Raw genomic sequence first — 20,530 nt, forward strand, 5'->3', positions numbered from 1 at the left:
CTCTGCCACCCCTTTGGTTTGGGTCCAGGAGCTGCCTCACCTCACTTGCTCTTACTTGGCTGTCCTCATTTTGGGGTGTCCAGCCAAGCCCCTAAAGAGAAGCGAAAACATGATGCCCTGTGTTTGGTGGACACCCTGGGGTGGAGAAAGCTTGCTTGCTTCCAAGTTGCTGAAGGGAGAAGTGGGGAGCCACACACATCAGGTAACAGAGCTACAGAGCAGCATTCTCAACAGGACCCGATGCACTGCAACCCGCCTGCGCCCCGTGGTGCATTCGGCCTCTTGGTCACCCATTCACCAGGGCTGCTCTTGCCAAATGTAACCTCCTGGACACTGGGCTCCCTGCAGGGACCTACCTGCCCCTCCTAGCCCAACCTCAACTTCCAGGACAGGTAGAATCAGCGAGACCCTGGTGGGGATGTACCTTTAAAAAAAAAAAAATCAAATGAAAAAACAAAGACCCAGAACTCACAAAAACAGAGTATTTTATTGCACCAAGATCGTGGCAACATGTGGGGCTCCCAGGCCCCTAAAGAGGAGGTGCAGAGGACGGGACACAGACCTCTGCATATAGACAGGTATGGCCATGCAACCAGGACACAGGGCAGGTGAGTGAGAGGACCCAGGAGAGGCAGCTGCTGTACGCAGGCCCCACTCCCTCCAGCTCCATTCCCAAGCACAAAATTAAACAGACCCAGATCCTAAGTCAACCAAGTGACTGCTACGACATAGGCTTGGGTTATCGATATTTACTTACATACGTGCACGTGACCTAGAATTTGAACTCATCTTTTTTCTGGGCCTCATCTTTCCCTTCCCTGTCTGCTTGATGACTTCTCTGGAGGGAAGGGACGTGACTCTACCCGACACTGATAAACACTGCAGAAAGTCGTCTCGTGCTCACCACTGCCCAAGGGTTAACGAATGTATGTTCCTCAGGAAAAAGTTTTACAGTTGTCTAGTGGAGAAGGGAAGAGACTGATTTGGAGGAGAGAAGAGAAAGAAAAGGAGATAAATTCTGTGCTAGCAGACAACTAACATTTTCAACTGTAGAACATCACATGAAAAACATGGCAGAGGGAACAGTTCACACAGGAATGCAAGTCACCACCCCGAGAAGAAAAGGAGCATACCCTGCCCGTGAAGGCATGTGCTTTCCCTCCCAGATAAGTTACGAAGCCAGAGCACAGAAGCCGGGCCCTCATCTTTAAACATTCAGAGATCGGTCTGCAGGAGAGCAGAGGGCACCCTGACCAGCTCAAGGCAGACCTCCACTCACTGCTGCTGGGACAGAGGTGGCCACAGGAGCTTGATTCTCTCCTGCCCTTCTAAGTGAAACGTGAAAACAGAAGAAAATCCAAAGAGACACTCACGCACATGGGAAAAAAAAAATGTATCTTCCCATATGAAAAAAGCAATTCCATCTACACAGCAGTAACCACCCAGGCCCCAAGCGTGAAGGCAGGATGCTAAGCTGCTTCAGGGAGAGGAGGTGCAGACAGTGAGGCAGCCACCCAGGACAGCAGGACGCCTCTGGCCCAGCAGAGCCACACTGAAGGAGATGTAAGTCCAACACCACGTCCATCTCCACCTGCGACGACTCCGGGACAGACCCAACAAGGAAGGATGTGCACGGTCACCTTCACACTTCCCACTACTATGAGGGCCTTTGTCTTTTTCTTGAAAATATCACCTTCTCTGAGGATTTCCTGTATTTATTAAATTACAAGTTGGCAGGCACAGCTTAAGCAAGATAGAAAAGTAATCTTCTTGAGTTATACAATCATTTAAATTCCAAAGCACTCACAAAATTGAGCAAACAAAGCCACTATTTGCATATTTGGGAAAGGAAACATATTGCTAATGGAAGCCACAGGACTGGTCAAAAATAAATGTTTTGTATTAAGTAGTAAAATAAATGGAGAATTCTACCCCAAGGCCTCCACCTCAGTGAAGACCTGTGGGGTATTGCAGCTGCAAGGGAAGCTACAGCACAGTCGTCTCAGAATAAATAGCAGCCTGGAAAGCAGATGTATTCGCAGGTAATACCGAGGCCTCCTCCGACCCCAAACAGCCTCTGCTCTCCAGGACAGTTGAGAGTTACTCACAAGGAAGGGCTGCACAGTAGGGCCACCCTCTCGAGTTCCATAAAAGGGAGAGCTGGCTGGGTGGAGTCGGCTCTTCCTTTCTGAGGACAGGTAAGGCCAACAGTGGAAGGGGCCCCACCGAGGAAGCAGGGGAGGGTGGGCTGAGACACAACAGTGGCGCCAGCCCTGAGGAGCAAGGGATGGCTCGCCAAGAGCCACCAGCCATGCACCAGAAGATCACCTGGGGGACGTGTGGCCACCGTCCCCCACTCTCTCGATAGCCCCAACCGGGGGGGAGCAGCCTCTGCCAGCACCGACCACCGTCTATGAACACAAGAAGGCACAGCCCGGCGAAGATGTCCAGCAGGCGTGCAGCCACCTCTGCTCACACACACACAGTCGTTTCTCTCGCAGGGCTGGTCAGGAATGTCACCAAAGAGGTTCCGATATAGAGAAGCCTCAAAGACTCTACGTCGGGTGGTCTGTGGACACTAGTACCGGGAGAGCTCCTACCGTGGCAGGCTCACAGCGCAGCAGAGCCCACACAGAGAGCTCCCTCAGGTCCAGACGGACAGCTCCCAGGAAGGGACGCCTTGTCTCCAGGAGGCTGCGGAACAAAGCACAGCAATCCTGACAGAGAGAAACGGGACCACAATCTTCCCACTGCCATCCTTGGGTATGAGTCCAACCCAGGAACCCAATGCATGGCATCTCGATGCGGCTGGCAAACCCCACACACTTCTGCAAGTGACTAGGACACGTGCCAGATATATACACTGCCCACATCCCACACACACCCCACATACGCCCTTCTCCAAGTGACCAGGACACACACCACAGATGCCAGGTGTACACACCCCACACCCAATACACACTACATGCACCCCCTTGTACACACGCATCCCACACATACCCTTCTCCATTCAAGTGACTAGGACACACACCACAGACACGTCCACACCAGATATACACCACTCAACACACATGTGCCAGATACATAGCCTACATGCATCACACATATGCATGCCACACCCCACCACACCCCCTGTACACAAACACAGCACACACACCCCCACCTCACCCGCACACCCACGCCCTCGGAACCAACCTCCTTCCACAGAGGCACAGTCAACGGCGATAGCTGAGGCTGGCAGCCTTCGCTGGGTGAGTCACAGACCAGAAGTTCCGTCGAGTCTGAAGTTTCTGAAAGGCGTTGAAGTTTCTCCTCTTCTCTCTCTTAAATTTTTTAATTTTCTTTTCCTAGACCAAGAATCACAGGCATCACAGTTCCCAAAAAGGGCTCTTTCCTGGCCCACGGGGCTCTATACTGCATGCAGGTCACCAGCTTCCTGCACACAGGCCAGGCTCTCGCGAGCTCTCTGGAGACCCACTCTTCACAGTGACCCCTGCGCACAGCGCCCTGCTGTCCCCCTACTGATGAAGGGGCGGAAGCTGCAAGGATGCATTTCCTGTCCATGGCCACATGCCCAGACAGGCCTGGGCAGCCTGGTTCTTCTCGCGCTCAGCCACTTCATGCCACTGCCGCCACCTCCAACTGCCCCGGCCCTAAGCTGAGCCACACCGCCCTGCTACCTCAAGCCTGTGGTCAGCATCACACATCATACCTTCCCTCGGTCAAACTCTTCATCCCAGTCATCAACCACGGTCTCAGTCTGGGCCAGTCTGCTGTCTTCAATAGCATCCTGACTGACCGCCGACATCTTGCCATCCCAGGTCAGAACTACCAGGCAGACACAGGGCTCAGCACGAGTGCAGGTTCCCAGGTACCCTGAGGCTTCACTTCAAGAGTGTCATTTACCAACTAGTCTACCCATAATTAGTCAACAATTTTGAGTGCCACCTTGTGGTGAACAGAAGGACAAGAGGAGGACGGCTCGACGTCCGTGTGTGGTCGGTCAGCACAGAACCCCCACCACCACCCTCTTAGCTAAACGCTAAACCACGGCCACAGACTTCAGTTCTCTCTAAAACCACGCCCTCGTCTGAGAAACAAAGATGTCATATTCGGCCTCGAAGTCTGAATAAAAACATGCTCTGAGTAAGAAGTGACATTACCTAGGTTGGAAGAGCTTGGTCACTCTGCCCCTTCCCTACCCAAGACCCAGCATGTGCTGGGTTCCTCACCCTGCCCCAACCCTCAGAAGCAGCTGTTCTGGATCGGGCCATGGACGGAAGCCACCTTCGTGCCACGGCCGAGGGTTTAAAGAGGATTCCAGCCAGTGTTGAGATTCCTCTTCCCATTCTCAAAGCCGAGCGATGCCTGCCCTCCACACTCACAGTACACCAGGATCCATTCCACACCCTTCCCTCCTCCAAAACCAACCAATCAAAGGCAAACAGAAGTCCTGTCTCCAAACCAGTACCTTTTCTCCCATAAGCTTTATCAGATGAGTATTTGAGCAGTTCCTGGACCACATCAGACTCTCGCTCTCCATTCCAAGACACAGGAGGGGCCTGGCCCAGCCCTGCAAGAGGAGGAGCCAAGAAACATTTACAGACGTTTAAAATAACCCACTGGGGAAGCAACCACACACCTTAAATTATAGCAGAACTTACAGTAAGTGGATGCCATTTTTTTTTTTTTTTTTTTTAAAGACAGGGTCTCACTATGTTGCCCAGGCTGGTCTCAAACTCCTGGGGACTCCTACTGGCCTCCCAAAGTGCTCCCAAACTGTAATCCCAAAATGCTGGGATTACAGGCATGAGCCATGGCGCCCAGCCTAAATGTTTATTTACTAATGCTTACATGCTTAATTTACTAATGATCTCACACAGTAGAGAAGGTTGTCCAAGTCAATTCATGAAAAAAAAACATGGAAAATAACAAAAAGCTAAAAAGCAAAAAAAAAAAAACCCTTAAAACCCCTTTAACCAGCAGGGTAAGTCCTCAGTCTGACAGAGGGAGGGACGAAAACTAGATCTAAATGGAACCCACTTCACCTAAGGGAGAGGCCCGTGGCCCAGAACCAGCCTGACACCTGGACGACCACAGGGGTGGGGGGAATGGCCAAGCTTGGCTGCTGCCATCAGGGACCCCGACCTCTTAAGCCCTGTCCAGGGGTAACCTGGTCCCTGTCAGCAACACTGCACAGGTCCACCCAGCATGTCGGGACCAGGAGAGCACTCACCACCCTCATCGGGTTCTAGAAACCCTTTCTGAACTAGTCCTCTGGCCAGCTAGCCACATAGCCCCTGGAATATACTCACCTCCCTTCACACAAATCTAACCTCATTTCTCCCTGCCTCCAATTCCTCAGTGAGCTCCAGGCTAAGTGTCCCCTGCCCCTGCACAGTGACTTCCATAGTTCCCATCTCATCCACAGCCCAGGGACGTGGCCATGCAGAGTAGCCTGCCTGCTCCCAACATGCTGCGCCTCCTGCCCTTGGGCCTGGTACCCTGCTCATTTAGCCATTCTCCTCAGGTGCACAGGACTGAGAGTGTATGGGGCCAGGTGTTCCCCCTCAGAGCCCATGCAGCCCCCAGTGCGCAGTGCAGGGTGCACTGCTCAGGACACACAACTAGCACCTGGCATGGACCCTGGCACACTACAAGTGCTCAAGTGATGTCCCTTGAATTCCTGCATTAACAAGCCAACTCCGCTTTGCTCCAAGGATGGCACGGAGCACGGCTCTGGCACCATGTTAGTGCAGTACTTCTGAGAGCATGCTGGCCAGCAAACACGGTTGGCACTTGCTAGCACCCGCATTTTGCAATTTATTTCATACTATTTCATTTTTATCGATAAATTCCTTTCTTAAGAGTTGGATAAATACAAATCAGTCTCTAAGGTCTTGCTGGCCCCTGGATGCACTGCCATCAGACCTTCCAGACTGCAGCGGAGGCCTCACTCAAACTCGGCCCGCTATACCAAGCGGCCAAGACTTTCTTCCCTTCACTTAACAAAGGTGTTCTGTGGCAGGTGCCTGCCAAGGCATGCCCCAGCCAGCCCTAAAGAAAACAAAAGACCCTCCAATTGGACAGCCCCAAGGACAGCCACAGCACACAGGTCCCCAACAGCAAGCGCACCATGCTATGTTCTGAAAGGCCCAGCTACATAGAGGGAGAGGAGGATTGAACCCAACTCTTCTAAGTTCAACCATCACAGAAAAAAACTCAGGCTGGGAGTTCAGGGAGTCATTCAATGAGAAGCTGTAGACAGGAACAGCTTTGAATCAGAAGATCCACTGGCGTTCACAGAATGTTTTAAACCTCATGTGTGCTGTAACCTCTCCCATGGGGTTTTTCAGTCAAATGCTTTTGACACAGGAGGAAGCTTCAACCCCATCACCCAAGGGAACAGACTCGTGGGCGGGGAGTGAAGGTTGGCAGGGTCCCGGGGACCTCCACATCTTCTCCCAGACCCTCCCAAGCTCAGATGCAGGAGGCACTGCTCTCAGCTTGTGCACTCCCTAATACCCCCCTCGCCCAATGCATACCCATGTGGTCCTGCACCCCCTCCCCTGGTGCATACCCATGCGGTCCCCAACCCCTCGCCCAGTGCATACCCATGTGGTCTCCAGGACACCAGCCATTCACAGATGGCGTGTGGCTGCTGGACTCGGGGACAGCAGCATCTCGGGGCTTGGCGTTCCTCAGGACTTCGAGATGCCCATCCTCTTCTACCGCCCGCTGTGGCTCCTGCTTTCGTTTTTTCTTTTTCTTTTTCCTTGGAGACTCTTCCATGGTCTCTGGATCACCATCACCCATGGGAGAGCAGCTGCTGGGAAGTGAGAGGCAGCAGTCAGCTCTGAGCAAGTTGGAAGGGGAGCAGGAGCTCACAGACTCCCGCCTGCAACATGGAGAAGGTGCCACCCCAGCTGTGACCCAGTGCACGGAGCTCCCTGCAACATTCTTCCCCCAACACGCAGCCATGGAGACAATGGAGGGAAAACCAGTCATGTTTCTCATCCTAACTGAGCCAAGCCCGTCGAGGCTAATGTGCAGGCTACTGTGACCTGATGAAACTGCAGAGTCTGGCCTGGCCTGGGTCACCTGATCCAGCATCCTTGGACGGCTTTGCACATACAATGATGGACACTACTGTCCATACCACTGTCACTTCAAGGACCAATCCACTGGTATTTATCAGAGGAGTCTTTTGTGTTTTGTTTTTTTTTTTTTTAAAGACAGGGTCTAGCTGTCACCCAGGCTGTAGGGCAGTGACGCAATCTCAGCTCACTGAAACCTCCGCCTCCTGGGCTCAACCCATCCTCCCATCTTAGCCTCCTGAGTAGCTGGGACCACAGGCATGTGCCACCATGCCCAACCAATTTTTGTTTTTGGTAGAGAAAGGGCTTTGCCGTGTTGTCCAGGCTGGTCTCAAACTCTTGGGTTCAAGTGATCCGCCTGCCTCAGCCTCCCAAAGTGCTAGGATTACAGGTGTCAGCCACCACAACGGGCCAGAGGAGACATTTGCTCACATATTCACATTTTAGAAAACCACAAAAGCAGACTACATTTCCAGATCATACCTACGTGGGGTTAGAGGTAGATTCTGTGGTTTTGCTTTGTTTCTTGGCAGAGGTACACAGACGCCACCTTGCTCCTGCCCTTACCTGTGCCAAGGTGGGTCCTGGTGCAGGCCACCTTCTTCACCAAGACCCTCTGCTCCCTTCCTCCTCCGCTTCCTGCTGCTCGCATGGTGGCCGTCCGTAACACATCCCACCGGCTGCCCGTTCACCTGTGGCTGTGTGCCGTCTTCCTGCCGTCTGACAGCGGGCAGCTGGGCCTGGCCCTGCCTCTTGTGCGTGGGGCTCACAGGCTGTCTCTGTGTCTGCCCCTCCTGCAGGGCGGTGGCAGCTGTGTCCTCTGGGTGCTTTTTCTTCTTCCTCTTCCTCTTCCCGTGGGGAGCCGCAGTGGCCTCCCTGATGTGCTGTGGGAGGCACGTCTCTGAGCCTAGCCTCTGGAGCTCTCCCAGGAAGGTCTTTTTCTTCTTCTCAGAGGGGCTCCGGGGGGGCTCGCTGGCCTCTGGCAGCTGGTGTGGAAGGGACACAAGGTCCTCGTTGACCTGAGGCAGGGCCGTCGAGAAGGAGGAGCAGCTCCGTGGTTCTGACATCCCTGGGGGCTTGGGGGTACTGGACAGCAATGTGGGGTGGGGGCTGAAGGGGGGCTGCAGGCGGCTGGATGATTGGGGAGCAGGTGACACAGCCCTGTGGGGACAGCCAGGAAAACAGGGAGAGGATGTTCTGAAAGACCCAGCAGAGCTGTTCCTTCTGTTCACCCTCACTCCCCTCCCTTTCACCTAAAAATCTGAAAAGGCTTTTGCCCTGCAGTTTTCAGATACACATTAAGTTACACGTAAGTTTGAAAGAAAGCTAACAATTAATTCGACATCTATTTAAATGCAAAGTTGGCCGGGCGCAGTGGCTCATGCCTGTAATTCCAGCACTTTGGGAAGCCGAGGTGGCCGGATCACCTGAGGTCAGGAGTTTGAGACCAGCCTGGCCAACAAGGTAAAATCCCATCTCTACTAAAAATACAAAAATTAGCCAGGCATGGTGGCACACGCCTGTAATCTCAGCTACTTGGGAGGCTGAGGCAGGAGAATCGCCTGAACCTGGGAGGCAGAGGTTGCAGTGAGCCGAGATCGCGCAATTGCACTCCAGCCTGGGCGACAGAGCAAGATTTTGTCTCAAAAAAAAAAAAGCAAAGTTACCTACGTGGTAGGTTAATAGGTGCAGCAAACCACCATGGCACCTCTGCAACAAACCTTTACATCCTGCACACGTACCCCGGAACTTAAAATAATTGATCCCTAAGATTTAAAAAAAAAAAAGGCAAGCCAACACACGATTTTTTTTCTTTTAATAAGGCAAAGTTAATAAGAATAGTTCCATGCCTTAGTTTCTTGTCACCAAGCAGTTCAGATATTTTTGCGAGCGCTAATATTTTAAATCTTTAATACAAATGTGTTAAGGGAGGAAGCCTTCACTAAACAATAAATGGTAAGGAAGAAAAAAAGATCCCGTGAAGATTTATTCTCCAACCTCTGAAAGTCTCAGGGTGTTCCCAAGCAGGAAATGAGCCTCATAAGGCAGGCAAGTGTTGAGCTGGCCCTAATGACACCTCCACATTAGCATCATTAGGACGCTGAAACCGGGACACAGATGTGTAGAGCAGAATCATGAGCAAGGCATGTCCGGGACAGGATCTAGCGCCAAACCCAGTGAGGCTCTCTGAGCTTCCTCTTGCCAGCTATGTGTCCCTAGGAAAATTAACTTCCCACTCTGAACCACCATGTTCTCCTTTGTCAATGAGCTGCGACCACAAAGCCCACCTCCCAGGGTTCCTGAGGAAAACGGGACCCCCATCATCATCTAAACAAACTATAAGGGCCATGACAGCCGCACGACGTTTGATTACCCTGTCTTCTGGAATCTTTTCAAAAAAAGCTTATAAGGCAAGGAACGAAAAACACCCAAACACTCAAGGCCCTCCCACACACACAAATCTTATGCTAGGTATAGGGTAGAAGTGTCTTTGTGCGTGTGTATGTGAGAGGAGAGTAAGGCAGAGGCTGTGGGTGACGTACAGTCATACCTCACCCTCATGCAGCACTGGAGATTCTAGAACTAGAACCCAGCGCCAAGGTCCCCAGTACAGTCCCCACAGGCCGCCTCATGGCTCACCCCATCTTTCACTGCTTCCTTCCCCACTCCCACCGGCTTCCAGACAGCCATTGACCAGTGACTCTCAACTTCCTGCCACTCGAGGCACCCAACAGACGCAGGCAGTCCCTGCGGACCAAGGCCTATATGCAGAGGAAAGGGACTGCATCTCTAGCAGGTGTGTGCAGAGGAACCCGAGAGCCCTGAGACAGTTCTTAACCCACATGATGCTAGCAAGCAAGACACCCCAGAAAAAATGCACAGGACTCCGAGCTCACTTAACGCCTCTCGCCAAGGCCTTACCTCACCTTTCTCTTCGACTGGGAAGTACTGTCATGGGGCTGGTAGGGATACAGGACAGGTCAGTCTCCAGCACACCATGTCATCACATGGATGTCACAGACAGACCGCCAACAAAGACAGAACTAAGACATCGGGACTGCAGAGGCTGAACTGCCTTCACCACCCAAAGCTCCTTTACCGCAGGGGAACACAGAAGAGGGGAACCTTGGTCGGTGACGTCCCCCCGTACCTCCTGGCTGCCCAATGCTTTGTCAGTCCTGTGAGGCTGGTGATCCGTCCAACTCCTCACCAGCCAAGCACACGCAACCACAGGGAGAACCAGTCGGCACCCCGAAGGCCCCGGCCCGAAGCTTACCTGGCTCTACGGACGGGCCAAGTGGAGGCAACGACGGGGTGAGAGGTTTTCATGGGGTGGGTGAGGTCGGAGGATGGTGAGGGGGGAGGTGGACGGAGGTCATTGCCGGTCGCCCTCCACAGGGTGCTGGCCTGCAGTTATCGACATAAATAAAAACTTGGTGGTCTAAAAAAGGTTTCCGTGAGTGAAGAGGGAAAACAAAAGTAACAAAAAATGAAAATAAAAACAAAAGAGCCCAGAAAGAAAGATGAGGGGACAGAAGAAGACAAAAAGGGGAGGTGAGGGGCAGGGGAATGGTAGAAGAAGAACCAGAAAAGTATTTTTGGTTAGAAACAAAAAAAAGGAAGAAATTTTAAACAAAAATCTCAGCACAACAATCACATCCTCGTGCCGTGGCTGCCTTCTAAGCTTCCTGCTGCAGACGCGCTGGGCACCCCACTCGGCTCTGCGCTTCCTGCCCGTCCCACCCCTGCTAGGGAAGTGCGCTGGTGGGGCTCACCCTCCCTCGGGGTCAGTCAGGATCTTCCGCCTACTGCGAAAACAGGGAACTGCTACCTTGCCCAAACCTCCATGAGTCACGTGAGTATCACCAGATCATCAGGGCTCTCTCAACACCCCTTCACCCCAGGATAGCCATTCTTTAATTGCAAATAGTTGGGAATGACTAAAAGACACTTTGTTCCTCTGACATGAGGTAGGCCAAAGTCCCTGGACAATGTTCTCACTCCCTCCAAACCCCAACCAAGCAACTCTTGGAGCTCTCCTGATACACAGCAGTGGCGAGACCCCCACACACCCACCTTCTTGGCAGAAAGGGCCAGTTTTTTGGCTGGTGGAGGAGACATGGTGCTTGCAGGCTCAGCGGTGGCATTGCTCAGGACAGGGGACTTCAGCTTCACCGTCTTAGAATCTGCTCCACTTGGCGGCGTTTTGGAGTGGCCAGCGGTGGAACAGTTTGTTTCCTGAGAATCGCAGAGATGGGCCGCTCCACTCCTGGCGGTCTGGGGGGCCTTGGTGGAGTCGCTGCTGGCCGAGTGCTCTGGGCTGGAGCTGCTGGAACCCCTCCTGTCAAGGCCAGTGCTCTCGTCATTCCTCTTCAACCCATGCCCGTTGGCAGTGGCTGTAGCCAGGAGCTTAGGTGAGGTAGAGAGGACAACATCCCTGCTGTCCCAGGAGCCCTGCCTTTGGCTCCCAGATCTGCTGCTACTCGAGCTGCTGGTCCCAGGCAGCCCCTGAGCAGTTCTGGGGGAAAAGTGCTGTGGAGGAGCTGGCTTCTTCACCTTCTTTCCAGGGTCATCTAGGATAGTCGGGATGTGTGTGGGTGTCTGGGGGAGTTTGGGGGAAGGGGATCCTGAGGGCAGCTTTGGAGGAACATAGCCGTTCTGGGATTTCAGGCCCAGGGTGGAGCCATTCCTGGAAATGGGCACGCCAACCTCTTCAGTGCTGTGCAGCTTCTTCATTGTCCCAGAATCCTGTCGCTAAGGAGAGCAAAGCAGAAAACACAACTGAGGAAGCGACAAGTCCCAGTCGGGCCACGCCTTCCTAAGGCCACAACGCATCTTAGTAGTGGGCATGGCCTCTGATTAGCATGCTCAAGACAAATTATTTATGTGGACACTTGGTAAAGACATTGTGGCTTCTTTGAACAATTCTGGTGTTTTGTGACATCCCAAGGAACTGGGACCACAGGTGTGCACCACCACACAACGCTAATTTTTGTATTTTTGGCAGAGACAGGGTTTCACCATGTTGGCCAGGATGGTCTCAAACTGCTGACTTCAAACAATCCACCTTCCTCAGCCTCCAGAAGTACTGGGATTACAGGTGTGAGCCACAGCACCTGGCCTGAATACATATCTTTATGGCCATCTTTACTACAAAACCAGTACATTTTCATCAAGATTTGAGAAAGAGAAAAAAGTATAAAGGAAAAAAATTTAGCAAAGTCCCGTCACCTAAACATATCATGCATTAACATTCTAGTGCTTTCTTCTTTAAGTCTTTTCTTTTGAATGGTTCTGCCCTGAAGAGTTGTGTCCCAGTTTTATCTTAATGCTATTACCTCAAGCATCTTTATGGGCGATAACTCTCAATAAATGTCTTTAAGACAGGGTCTTGCTCTGTTGCCCAGGCTGGAGTGCAGTGGTGCAATGATGTCATCATAGCTCACTGCAGACTCAACCTTCTGGGCTCAAGAGATCTTCCCACTTCAGAGGCACAAGCAGCTAGGACTATAGGAGTAGGCCACCATACCCGAATACTTTTTATTATTTTGTAGAGATGTGGGGAGGTCTTGCTATGTTGCCCCGGCTGGCCTTGAACTCCTGAGCTCAAGCAATCCTCCCACCCTGGCCTCTCAAAGTGCTGGGATTATAGGCCTGAGCAACTGCAACCTGCCTGTCGGCCGTCTTTGACATTTTACTATATATATACTATATACTACTGATACATATTAACTATACGGTTAATTTATATAAGCTATATTGTCTCCAATTGTTGAAATTAACAATACAGTACAGTATATGTGTGTGTATCCTTTACCCTTCAGAGCACTTATTACAACTGCATAGAAATAACTTATTATTCTGTATTTAGATGCTGAATGTCGGCCTTCCCCTGCTTAACTGTGAGGCTGTACCCTTATCTCTCTTGTTCCCACTGCAGCCCTCACCGGCAACTCAAGGGTCTGGTATATAGTCTATACTTAAAAAATATTTGTTGACCTTTTCCTGTACTTAGTACGCCATGCTAATTTTCTGGAAATGGAATTACAAGGCTATAAATATTTTCGTGAAATCTGATGCAAACTGCCAAACTGCTTTTACTATACTCCAGCAACATCTATTTTTCAAAACATTTGCTAATTTGACACTTGTTTGGGCTATTACCACTTTAACATTCATATTCTCTGCATGTGCACTAGAGTGATCTCCATTTGAATGAGATCTTATGTTTACAAATGTTAACCATTTGTTGACAATATTTATTGTTTCATTTGTATTTGTAATAAGTTCTGTACAAAAATGTACATTTTAGTCGATTCATAATTTTTCTATATTTTATCCCTCAATTTTAAGCATACAAAGTCTCCTTCCCTCTACCAGAGGTTAAGAATTTACCTCTATTTTCTTCTGAGTTTTGTTTTGCTCCCTACATTCTATTCTTTGTTAATACTGTTTTCTAAAAGGAATTCATCTTTCCACTGCACCCAAAGCCTTTTCACTGGTTGAACATTTCCATACACACTAGAACTTGCACCATGTCATTCAGAGTAAAATGGCTCGTCTGCTTGCAGTGTATTTGGAAAATCACGTTGGTAATGAAAATGCTCATGGTCAGTGAAGCGCCCCCGCAGGTGTGCCTGACACAGGGACTCTCCTTGAGCCAACCTCCACCCTCGGGCATCACTCTGCCTGTGGAGTTCCTGTGGCAAGTGAGGCTTCCTTTATTTTTGGGGTTTTTTTTGAGACAGGGTCTCATTCTGTTGTCCAGGCTGGAGCGCAGTGGCACACTGATGGCTTAATGCAGCCTCGACCTCCTGTGCCTAAGCGATCCTCCTGCCTCAACCTGCCAACAGCTGGGACAACAGACGTACACACCGCGCCTGGCTAATGTTTGCACTTTTCTTTGGAGATGGGGTTTTGGAGATGGGGTCTATGTTGCCCAGGCCGCTTCTTTTTTTTTTTTTTTGAGATGGAGTCCCACTCTGTCGCCCAGGCTGGAGTGCAATGGCACAATCTCAGCTCACTGCAACATCTACCTCCCAGGTTCAAGCGATTCTGCTACCTCGGCCTCTTGAACAGCTGGGATTACAGGCGCATACCACCAAGCCCAGCTAACTTTTGTATTTTTAGTAAAGACAGGGTCTCAACATGTTGGCCAAGCTGGTCTTGAACTCCTGACCTCAAATAGTCCACCCACCTCAGCCTCCCAAAGTGCCCAGCCCCCCTTTCCTTTATTTTTTAAGACAAGGTCTCACTCTGTCACCTTGCCTGGAGTTCACTGGCGTGATCATGGCTCACTGCGTATAGCCTCAACCTCCCGGGCTCAAGTGATCCTCCCACATCAGCTTACTGAATATTCTCTATGGCGATGGGGATCTATGTTGCCCAGGCTGCTTTTTAAATTTGTTTTGAGACAGGGTCTTGCTCTGTTGCCCAGGCTGGTGTGGAGTGGTGTGATCACGACTCACTGCAGCCTTAATCTCCCTGGCTCAAGTGATCCTCCCACCTCAGCCTCCTGAGTAGCTGGGACTACAGGCACATGCCACTATACCTCGCTAGCTTTTGCATTTTTAGTAGAGACAGGGTTTTGCCCAGGTTGGTCTCGAACTCCCGGGATCAAGTATCTTCCCACATCGGCTTCCCACAGTGTTGGAATTAAAGACATGAGTCACAGTACCTGGCCCAGGCTGCTTCCTAACTTCCTAGTCTGGGCTACAGTGACCACCAACTTTGCAATTATATCATGTATTTCACTGCTACTTCAATTCTCATGCTTCTAATTTCAGCTTCTATTTTCTTTAATGTGAAGGGAAATACAGACGTATGTAAATGACCAAAACCCCTGCAGACTGTGAAAGGCCCTGACTGCCTGTGTGTGGGGTTCAACTCTTCATTCTAAAGGGAGAGGAAGATGATCCATCAAAAATAGTCATCCAGGCCGGGCACGGTGGCTCATGCCTGTATCCCAGGACTCTGGGAGGCCAAGCTGGGCGAATCACTTGAGGTCAGGAGTTCCAGACCATCCTGGCCAACATGGTGAAACTCTGTCTCTACTAAAACTACAAAAATTAGCAGGGTGTGCTGGCAGGCACCCGTAATCACAGCTACTCAGGAGGCTGAGGCAGGAGAATCGCTTGAACCCAGGAGGCGGAGGCTGCAGAGTGGCAGAGGCTGCAGTGAGCTGAGATGGCGCGACTGCACTCCAGCCTCAGCAGCGACAGAGCGAGACTCTGTCTCAAAAAAAAAAAAAAAGAAGAAACAATCATCGAGAGAGGGTCCACCCCACTTCAAATGATCACTGTGTTCTAATGAGGAAAATGCTCATGAATTCACTAGTGAAACTGAATTCTTAACACTTCTAGCAGAAAATGTCAAACACACACAAAGGTAACTTAGAGGGTAGTTCCTAATGGTTAACCTGCAACCACGTAACCTTTATCATCCTCTCTCTGTATGTATATATATGTGTGTACATATGTATGACTATATATGTATGCACATACACATATTTCTATTTCTGATCCATTTGAGTAAATTGCAGACATGATGTTCTTTTACCCCAAAATATGTCCATGTGTATTTCCAAAGAACAAAGACATTCTCTTACATAACCACAGTAGAATTATCCAAATCAAGAAATTAACATTGGTACAAATGATTCACATTTTCCCTGTTAAAATGTGAGGATAGGCTGGGCACGGTGGCTCATGCCTGTAATCCCAGCACTTTGGGAGGCAGAGGCGGGCGGATCACGAGGTCAGGAGATCGAGACCATCCTGGTTAACACGGTGAAACCCTGACTGTACTAAAAATACAAAAAATTAGCCAGGTGTGGTGGCATGCGCCTGTAATCCCAGCTACTCGGGAGGCTGAGGCAGGAGAATCGCTTAAACCTGGGAGGTGGAGGGTGCAGCAAGCCAAGATTGCGTCACTGCACTCCAGCCTGGGTGACAGAATGAGACTCCATCTCGAAGAAAAAAAAAAAAAAAGGATATTTTTTCCCACATGCTTATGGTTGAGTTTGCTTGGTGCCTATAATCCTGGCACTTTGGGAGGCCAAGGCAGGAGAATTGCTTGGGCTCAGGAGCTTAAGACCAGCCAAAGCAACATAGTAAGACCCTGTCTCTACACAAAACTTAAAAATTAGCTGGGTGTGGTAGTGCACTGGTAGTCCCGAATACTAGGGAGGCTGGGGCAGGAGGATGGCTTGAATCCAGGAGCTCAAGGCTGCCCTGAACCATAAGTGTGCCACTGTACTCCAGTCTGGGTAACAGTATGAGACACTGTCTCCAAAAAAAGAGTTTACTTGGCATTATAAAGGAAATAAAGAGCACACACAGAAAGTTTGCCTGGCACACCTGTCATGGCACCTGTAAGTGGTGCTGGTCTCATGAGTAGAACAGATCTGTGAATGACAGTTCTAATTTGCTAGGTCAGGATTTTCTCATTCATGTCTCCTCTTTCTCTATACCCGATGTCAGCTGATGACCAGTTTAAGAAATAACATCAGCTGGGCGCGGTGGCTCACGCCTGTAATTCCAGCACTTTGGAATTACAAAAAAAATTAGCAGGGCGTGGTGGCGGGCGCCTGTAGTCCCAGCTACTCGGGAGGCTGAGGCAGGAGAATGGCGTGTGAACCCAGGAGGCAGAGCTTGCAGTGAGCTGAGATTGCGCCACTGCACTCCAGTCTGGGCAACAGAGCAAGACTCCATCTCAAAAAAATAAAAATTAATAATAATAATAATAATAATAAAAACCCATCAACTAGAATAGTGCAAAACTGCCTGCAAACTCCTTCCACTGCGGCCAACTTCCCAAGTGTGAGGAGGTCTGTGGGGAGCACCAAGACCAGTTGCTTTGGCCCCATCATTCTCACAAATACCTTTCCAGTCAGCGGGGAGGAAACAATCCCATTGCCGATGTTTTTCTTGGAGTGATCTGGAACCACACTTGGGCGGCTGGGAAGAGAGGAGGAGCCTGTCCTGGAGATGAGGCCCTCGGGACTTTTCTTAGAGCCTGGAATTCTGTAAAAGGAAGAAAACAAGTCGGGAATTCTCTTATTAAAGCTGAGAAGGCATTACAGAAACGGAGAGAATCAGAATAAGTTAAGGTCAAGGTCACAATTATAATATTTTTAAAGGCGGGGCAAGGCAGAAACAGGGCCTGGGGACACACTGCCACTCCTAACTGCTTCTCAGGAATCTCCCTTCGCCTTTCAACCATCGTGAGGCTGAGAGATCAGCCCCAGGTACCTGCTGAATATAAGCAGAGTAAGGGCAAATTAGATCAGAATTCCTCCAAGATCAGAGTTAAATGCACCAGAGAGCAAGAGAGACCCCTCGAACACCTCAGTCGCACTCAGCGGAGATGTACAAAGCAGTGAAAATGCCTCAGTTGCCATGGTCTCCGGCCTCCAGGTCAGTGACAGCCAGCTCCGGGAGAAGGCCCCTCCAGAGGAGCTCTGCGGCAGCACCCCCACAAACACGTTCTTCCCAGCCTGGCCCTACAGGGGCAGCTTCCCCACAGAAGAAGGGGCATCGGCTGGCTACCATCCAGGGAGCAGTACCTCTAATTTGGGGCAATACTATAAATGGTGACTTTCCCATTTACATTCAAAACAGCATCCATGGGAGGGCAGATGGAATCCTGTCCTGACCTTCCCTGAGGCTCTAGCTTTTACTAAAAAGGGTTCTTCCCCATGGACGGTCTCCATGACACATGACGAACCCCTCCAGTGGAATTCCCAATTACCGTCAAACAAAAAAAGGTTAGGGAGGCCCATAGGTATAAGAAAAGAGCAGAGGGAGTGAGCTCATCTGGGGAGGGCGTGAGTTTATTACCGCAGATAGAATAGCACGTAGGCCTGCTGGTTCAGAACCACCTTGACGTTGCTGGAATGGACCAAGGAATCATTCATCTGGTACCACTGTCCGTTGCTTGCCTGAAGCAGCCAAGAATTTTGCAGAAAACAAAACAATCAACAAGCATCCCATTATCCTCACTTTTTAAAAAGAGAATGAAAAATCTGTTACTTGCTACACTTCCAAATGCTATTAATAATCAACCATAACAATTTCCTATTAAAATGTGTAACATTTTCATAACTCAGAATGTGACCCCAAAGCGTGCTTTGAGTCCCAGTTCCTTCCTAGTGCCCCAACAGATAGGAACTGTCCCTTCTAAAGGACATTCAGGCAGTCTCATCACCATGGCCATCTCCCTCCTACATGTGGCTTTCACCAAGATTTTGCCAGGGTTCTAAGGACGGCACCAGAAGTGGTTGCCTCTTCCGTGTCTCACTGCAAGTCTGAGAACAGTAGGTTCTGGTGCAACACTTTCGTAAAGGCATCTTTTCACTCCATGCACAGAGGCAACAATGAGGACTTGAATACAACTACAAAACATCACTACTCTTCACAAAGAAAGTGTTCTACAGAGGCCACATCTGGATGTGCATGGGTGCTGAAACCTGCCCCAGGAGGCAGCTGCACTGACACAAGCCTCTCACCTTCACATAGCAGTAATAGTGGCCGGCATGGCAGCTGTAGCCCGAGTGCACCAGGACAGCATAGAGTCCATACATGACAGGATCACCATTATTCTGGGACATATACGGACGTATGTTGAGGAATTCCGGATAGCCTACATCCTGTTTGAAAAATCAAGGAAAAGGCAAATAAGATTCACTTTGAAAGTAAAGATCAATTGCCCTTTCCATCCATAACCACACAAAATGCCCAACTTGGCTGGTCTTTAACAATTTGGGGGCTGGATGCAGTGGCTCATGCCTGTAATCCCAGCACTTTGGGAGGCCGAGGCAGGGGGATCACTTGAGGAGTTCAAGACCTGCCTGACCAATATAGCAAAACCCCACTTCTAATAAAAATACAAAAAATTAGTTGGGCATGGTGGTGCACTGCCTGTAATCCCAGCTACTCAGGAGGCTAAGGAATGAGAATCATTTCAACCTGGAAGGCAGAGGTTGCAGTGAGCCGAGATCGAGCCACTGCACTCAGCCTGTGCAACAGAGTGAGACTCTGTCTCAAAACTGCCCCGCCACAAAAAAGAAAAAGAACAATTTGGGGCGACTGGGTGTGCAGCAACACTGTGCAGGAGCTCCCCCAGGCAATGATTAAAAACCAAGATGCTGGCCAGGCACAGCGGCTCACGCCTGTAATCCCAGCACTTTCGGAGGCCAAGGCGGGTGGATCACAAGGTCAAGAGATTGAGACCATCCTGGCCAACATGGCGAAACCTTGTCTCTACTAAAATTACAAAAACTAGCCAGGTGGGTTGGCACATGCCTTGTAGTCCCAGCTACTCGGGAGGCTGAGGCAGCAGAGTTGTTTGAAACTGGGAGGTGGAGGTTACAGTGAGCTGAGATCGCACCGTTGCACTCCAGCCTGGCGACAGAGCGAGACTCCGTCTCAAAACAAACAACAACAACAACAACAAAACACCAAGATGCTGAGAAGTGAGTCTTCTCCAGTCAGCCTATGGGAAACTTTTGTCCCATCAAGCGATGTAGAATCTGTTCTTGTCTTTGTCAAGCATCTACATTAGTTCTCTCACCACCTGCTTCCCAACGACCAAATGAGCAGAGTCACTCCTTTTCTTTCCCTCCACTCTACAGGAACATTGTTGGTGGGAGAAAAGGCAGAGAGTGCTGGATTTTAGCTCTTCAGAAATAAAAGTGCTGAATTAACACAGCCAACCGCTACAGCAAGTTAGACTTTTAATGAAGTGGATCAGAAGAAAGGTCATGTCAAAATGTGTTCCCAAAATTGACAATTTTTCATAGGAAAAGATACGCACACATATATACATATATGCACACATCTATACAGCCCTTATACATACACGCACACATATACATACATGCACACACACATACATACATGCATACATACACGTACACAAACATGCACACACATGTGCATACACATATACACACATGCATGCATATATACATACATGTGCACACACACACACACATCCATACATGTACACATATACATATACATGCACACACAGATATTCTTGGCAGTAATAGTGCCCAGCACGGCAGCTGCAGGCTGCGTGCACCAGGACAGCACGGAGCCCACACAACAGGATGGCCATCATTGTGGGTCCATACAGATGTGTTTAGGAACTCTAAAACATATAGACATACATTTTTTTTTTTTTGGAAACACAGTCTCGCTGTGTCGCCCAGGCTAGAGTGCAGTGGCACAATCATAGCTCACTGTAACTTCGAACTCCTGGACTCAAGCAATCCTCCTATCTCTACCTCCGAAATAGCTGGGACTATAGGCACATGCCACCATGACTGGCTAATTAAAAAAAACTGTTTAGGCCAGGCGTGATGGCTCACACCTATAATCCCAACACTGTGGAAGGCCGAGGTGGGTGGATCACTTGAGGTCAGGAGT

General features: G+C 50.0%; 1 protein-coding gene across 1 annotated transcript in view; it reads right to left on the reverse strand.

Annotated features, from left to right (window-relative positions):
• Positions 1 to 468: 468 nt before the first annotated feature.
• The window catches only part of USP36 (ubiquitin specific peptidase 36), a 51,421-nt gene continuing 31,359 nt past the window's right edge, over positions 469 to 20,530 (reverse strand). Inside the window, exons 11-21 of the mRNA XM_011989388.1 lie at positions 18,607 to 18,747; positions 17,939 to 18,039; positions 16,981 to 17,122; positions 11,175 to 11,852; positions 10,375 to 10,505; positions 7,665 to 8,258; positions 6,615 to 6,829; positions 4,472 to 4,573; positions 3,713 to 3,828; positions 3,196 to 3,347; positions 469 to 2,717 (exon numbers count right to left, since the gene is read on the reverse strand). Of these exons, the coding sequence (XP_011844778.1) occupies positions 3,216 to 3,347; positions 3,713 to 3,828; positions 4,472 to 4,573; positions 6,615 to 6,829; positions 7,665 to 8,258; positions 10,375 to 10,505; positions 11,175 to 11,852; positions 16,981 to 17,122; positions 17,939 to 18,039; positions 18,607 to 18,747 (2,352 nt within the window). The 3' untranslated portion in view covers positions 469 to 2,717; positions 3,196 to 3,215. The remainder of the gene's footprint in view (positions 2,718 to 3,195; positions 3,348 to 3,712; positions 3,829 to 4,471; positions 4,574 to 6,614; positions 6,830 to 7,664; positions 8,259 to 10,374; positions 10,506 to 11,174; positions 11,853 to 16,980; positions 17,123 to 17,938; positions 18,040 to 18,606; positions 18,748 to 20,530) is intronic.

Source organism: Mandrillus leucophaeus, unplaced genomic scaffold (genome assembly GCF_000951045.1).
Source record: "Mandrillus leucophaeus isolate KB7577 unplaced genomic scaffold, Mleu.le_1.0 Scaffold1, whole genome shotgun sequence".
NCBI lineage: Eukaryota > Metazoa > Chordata > Mammalia > Primates > Cercopithecidae > Mandrillus > Mandrillus leucophaeus.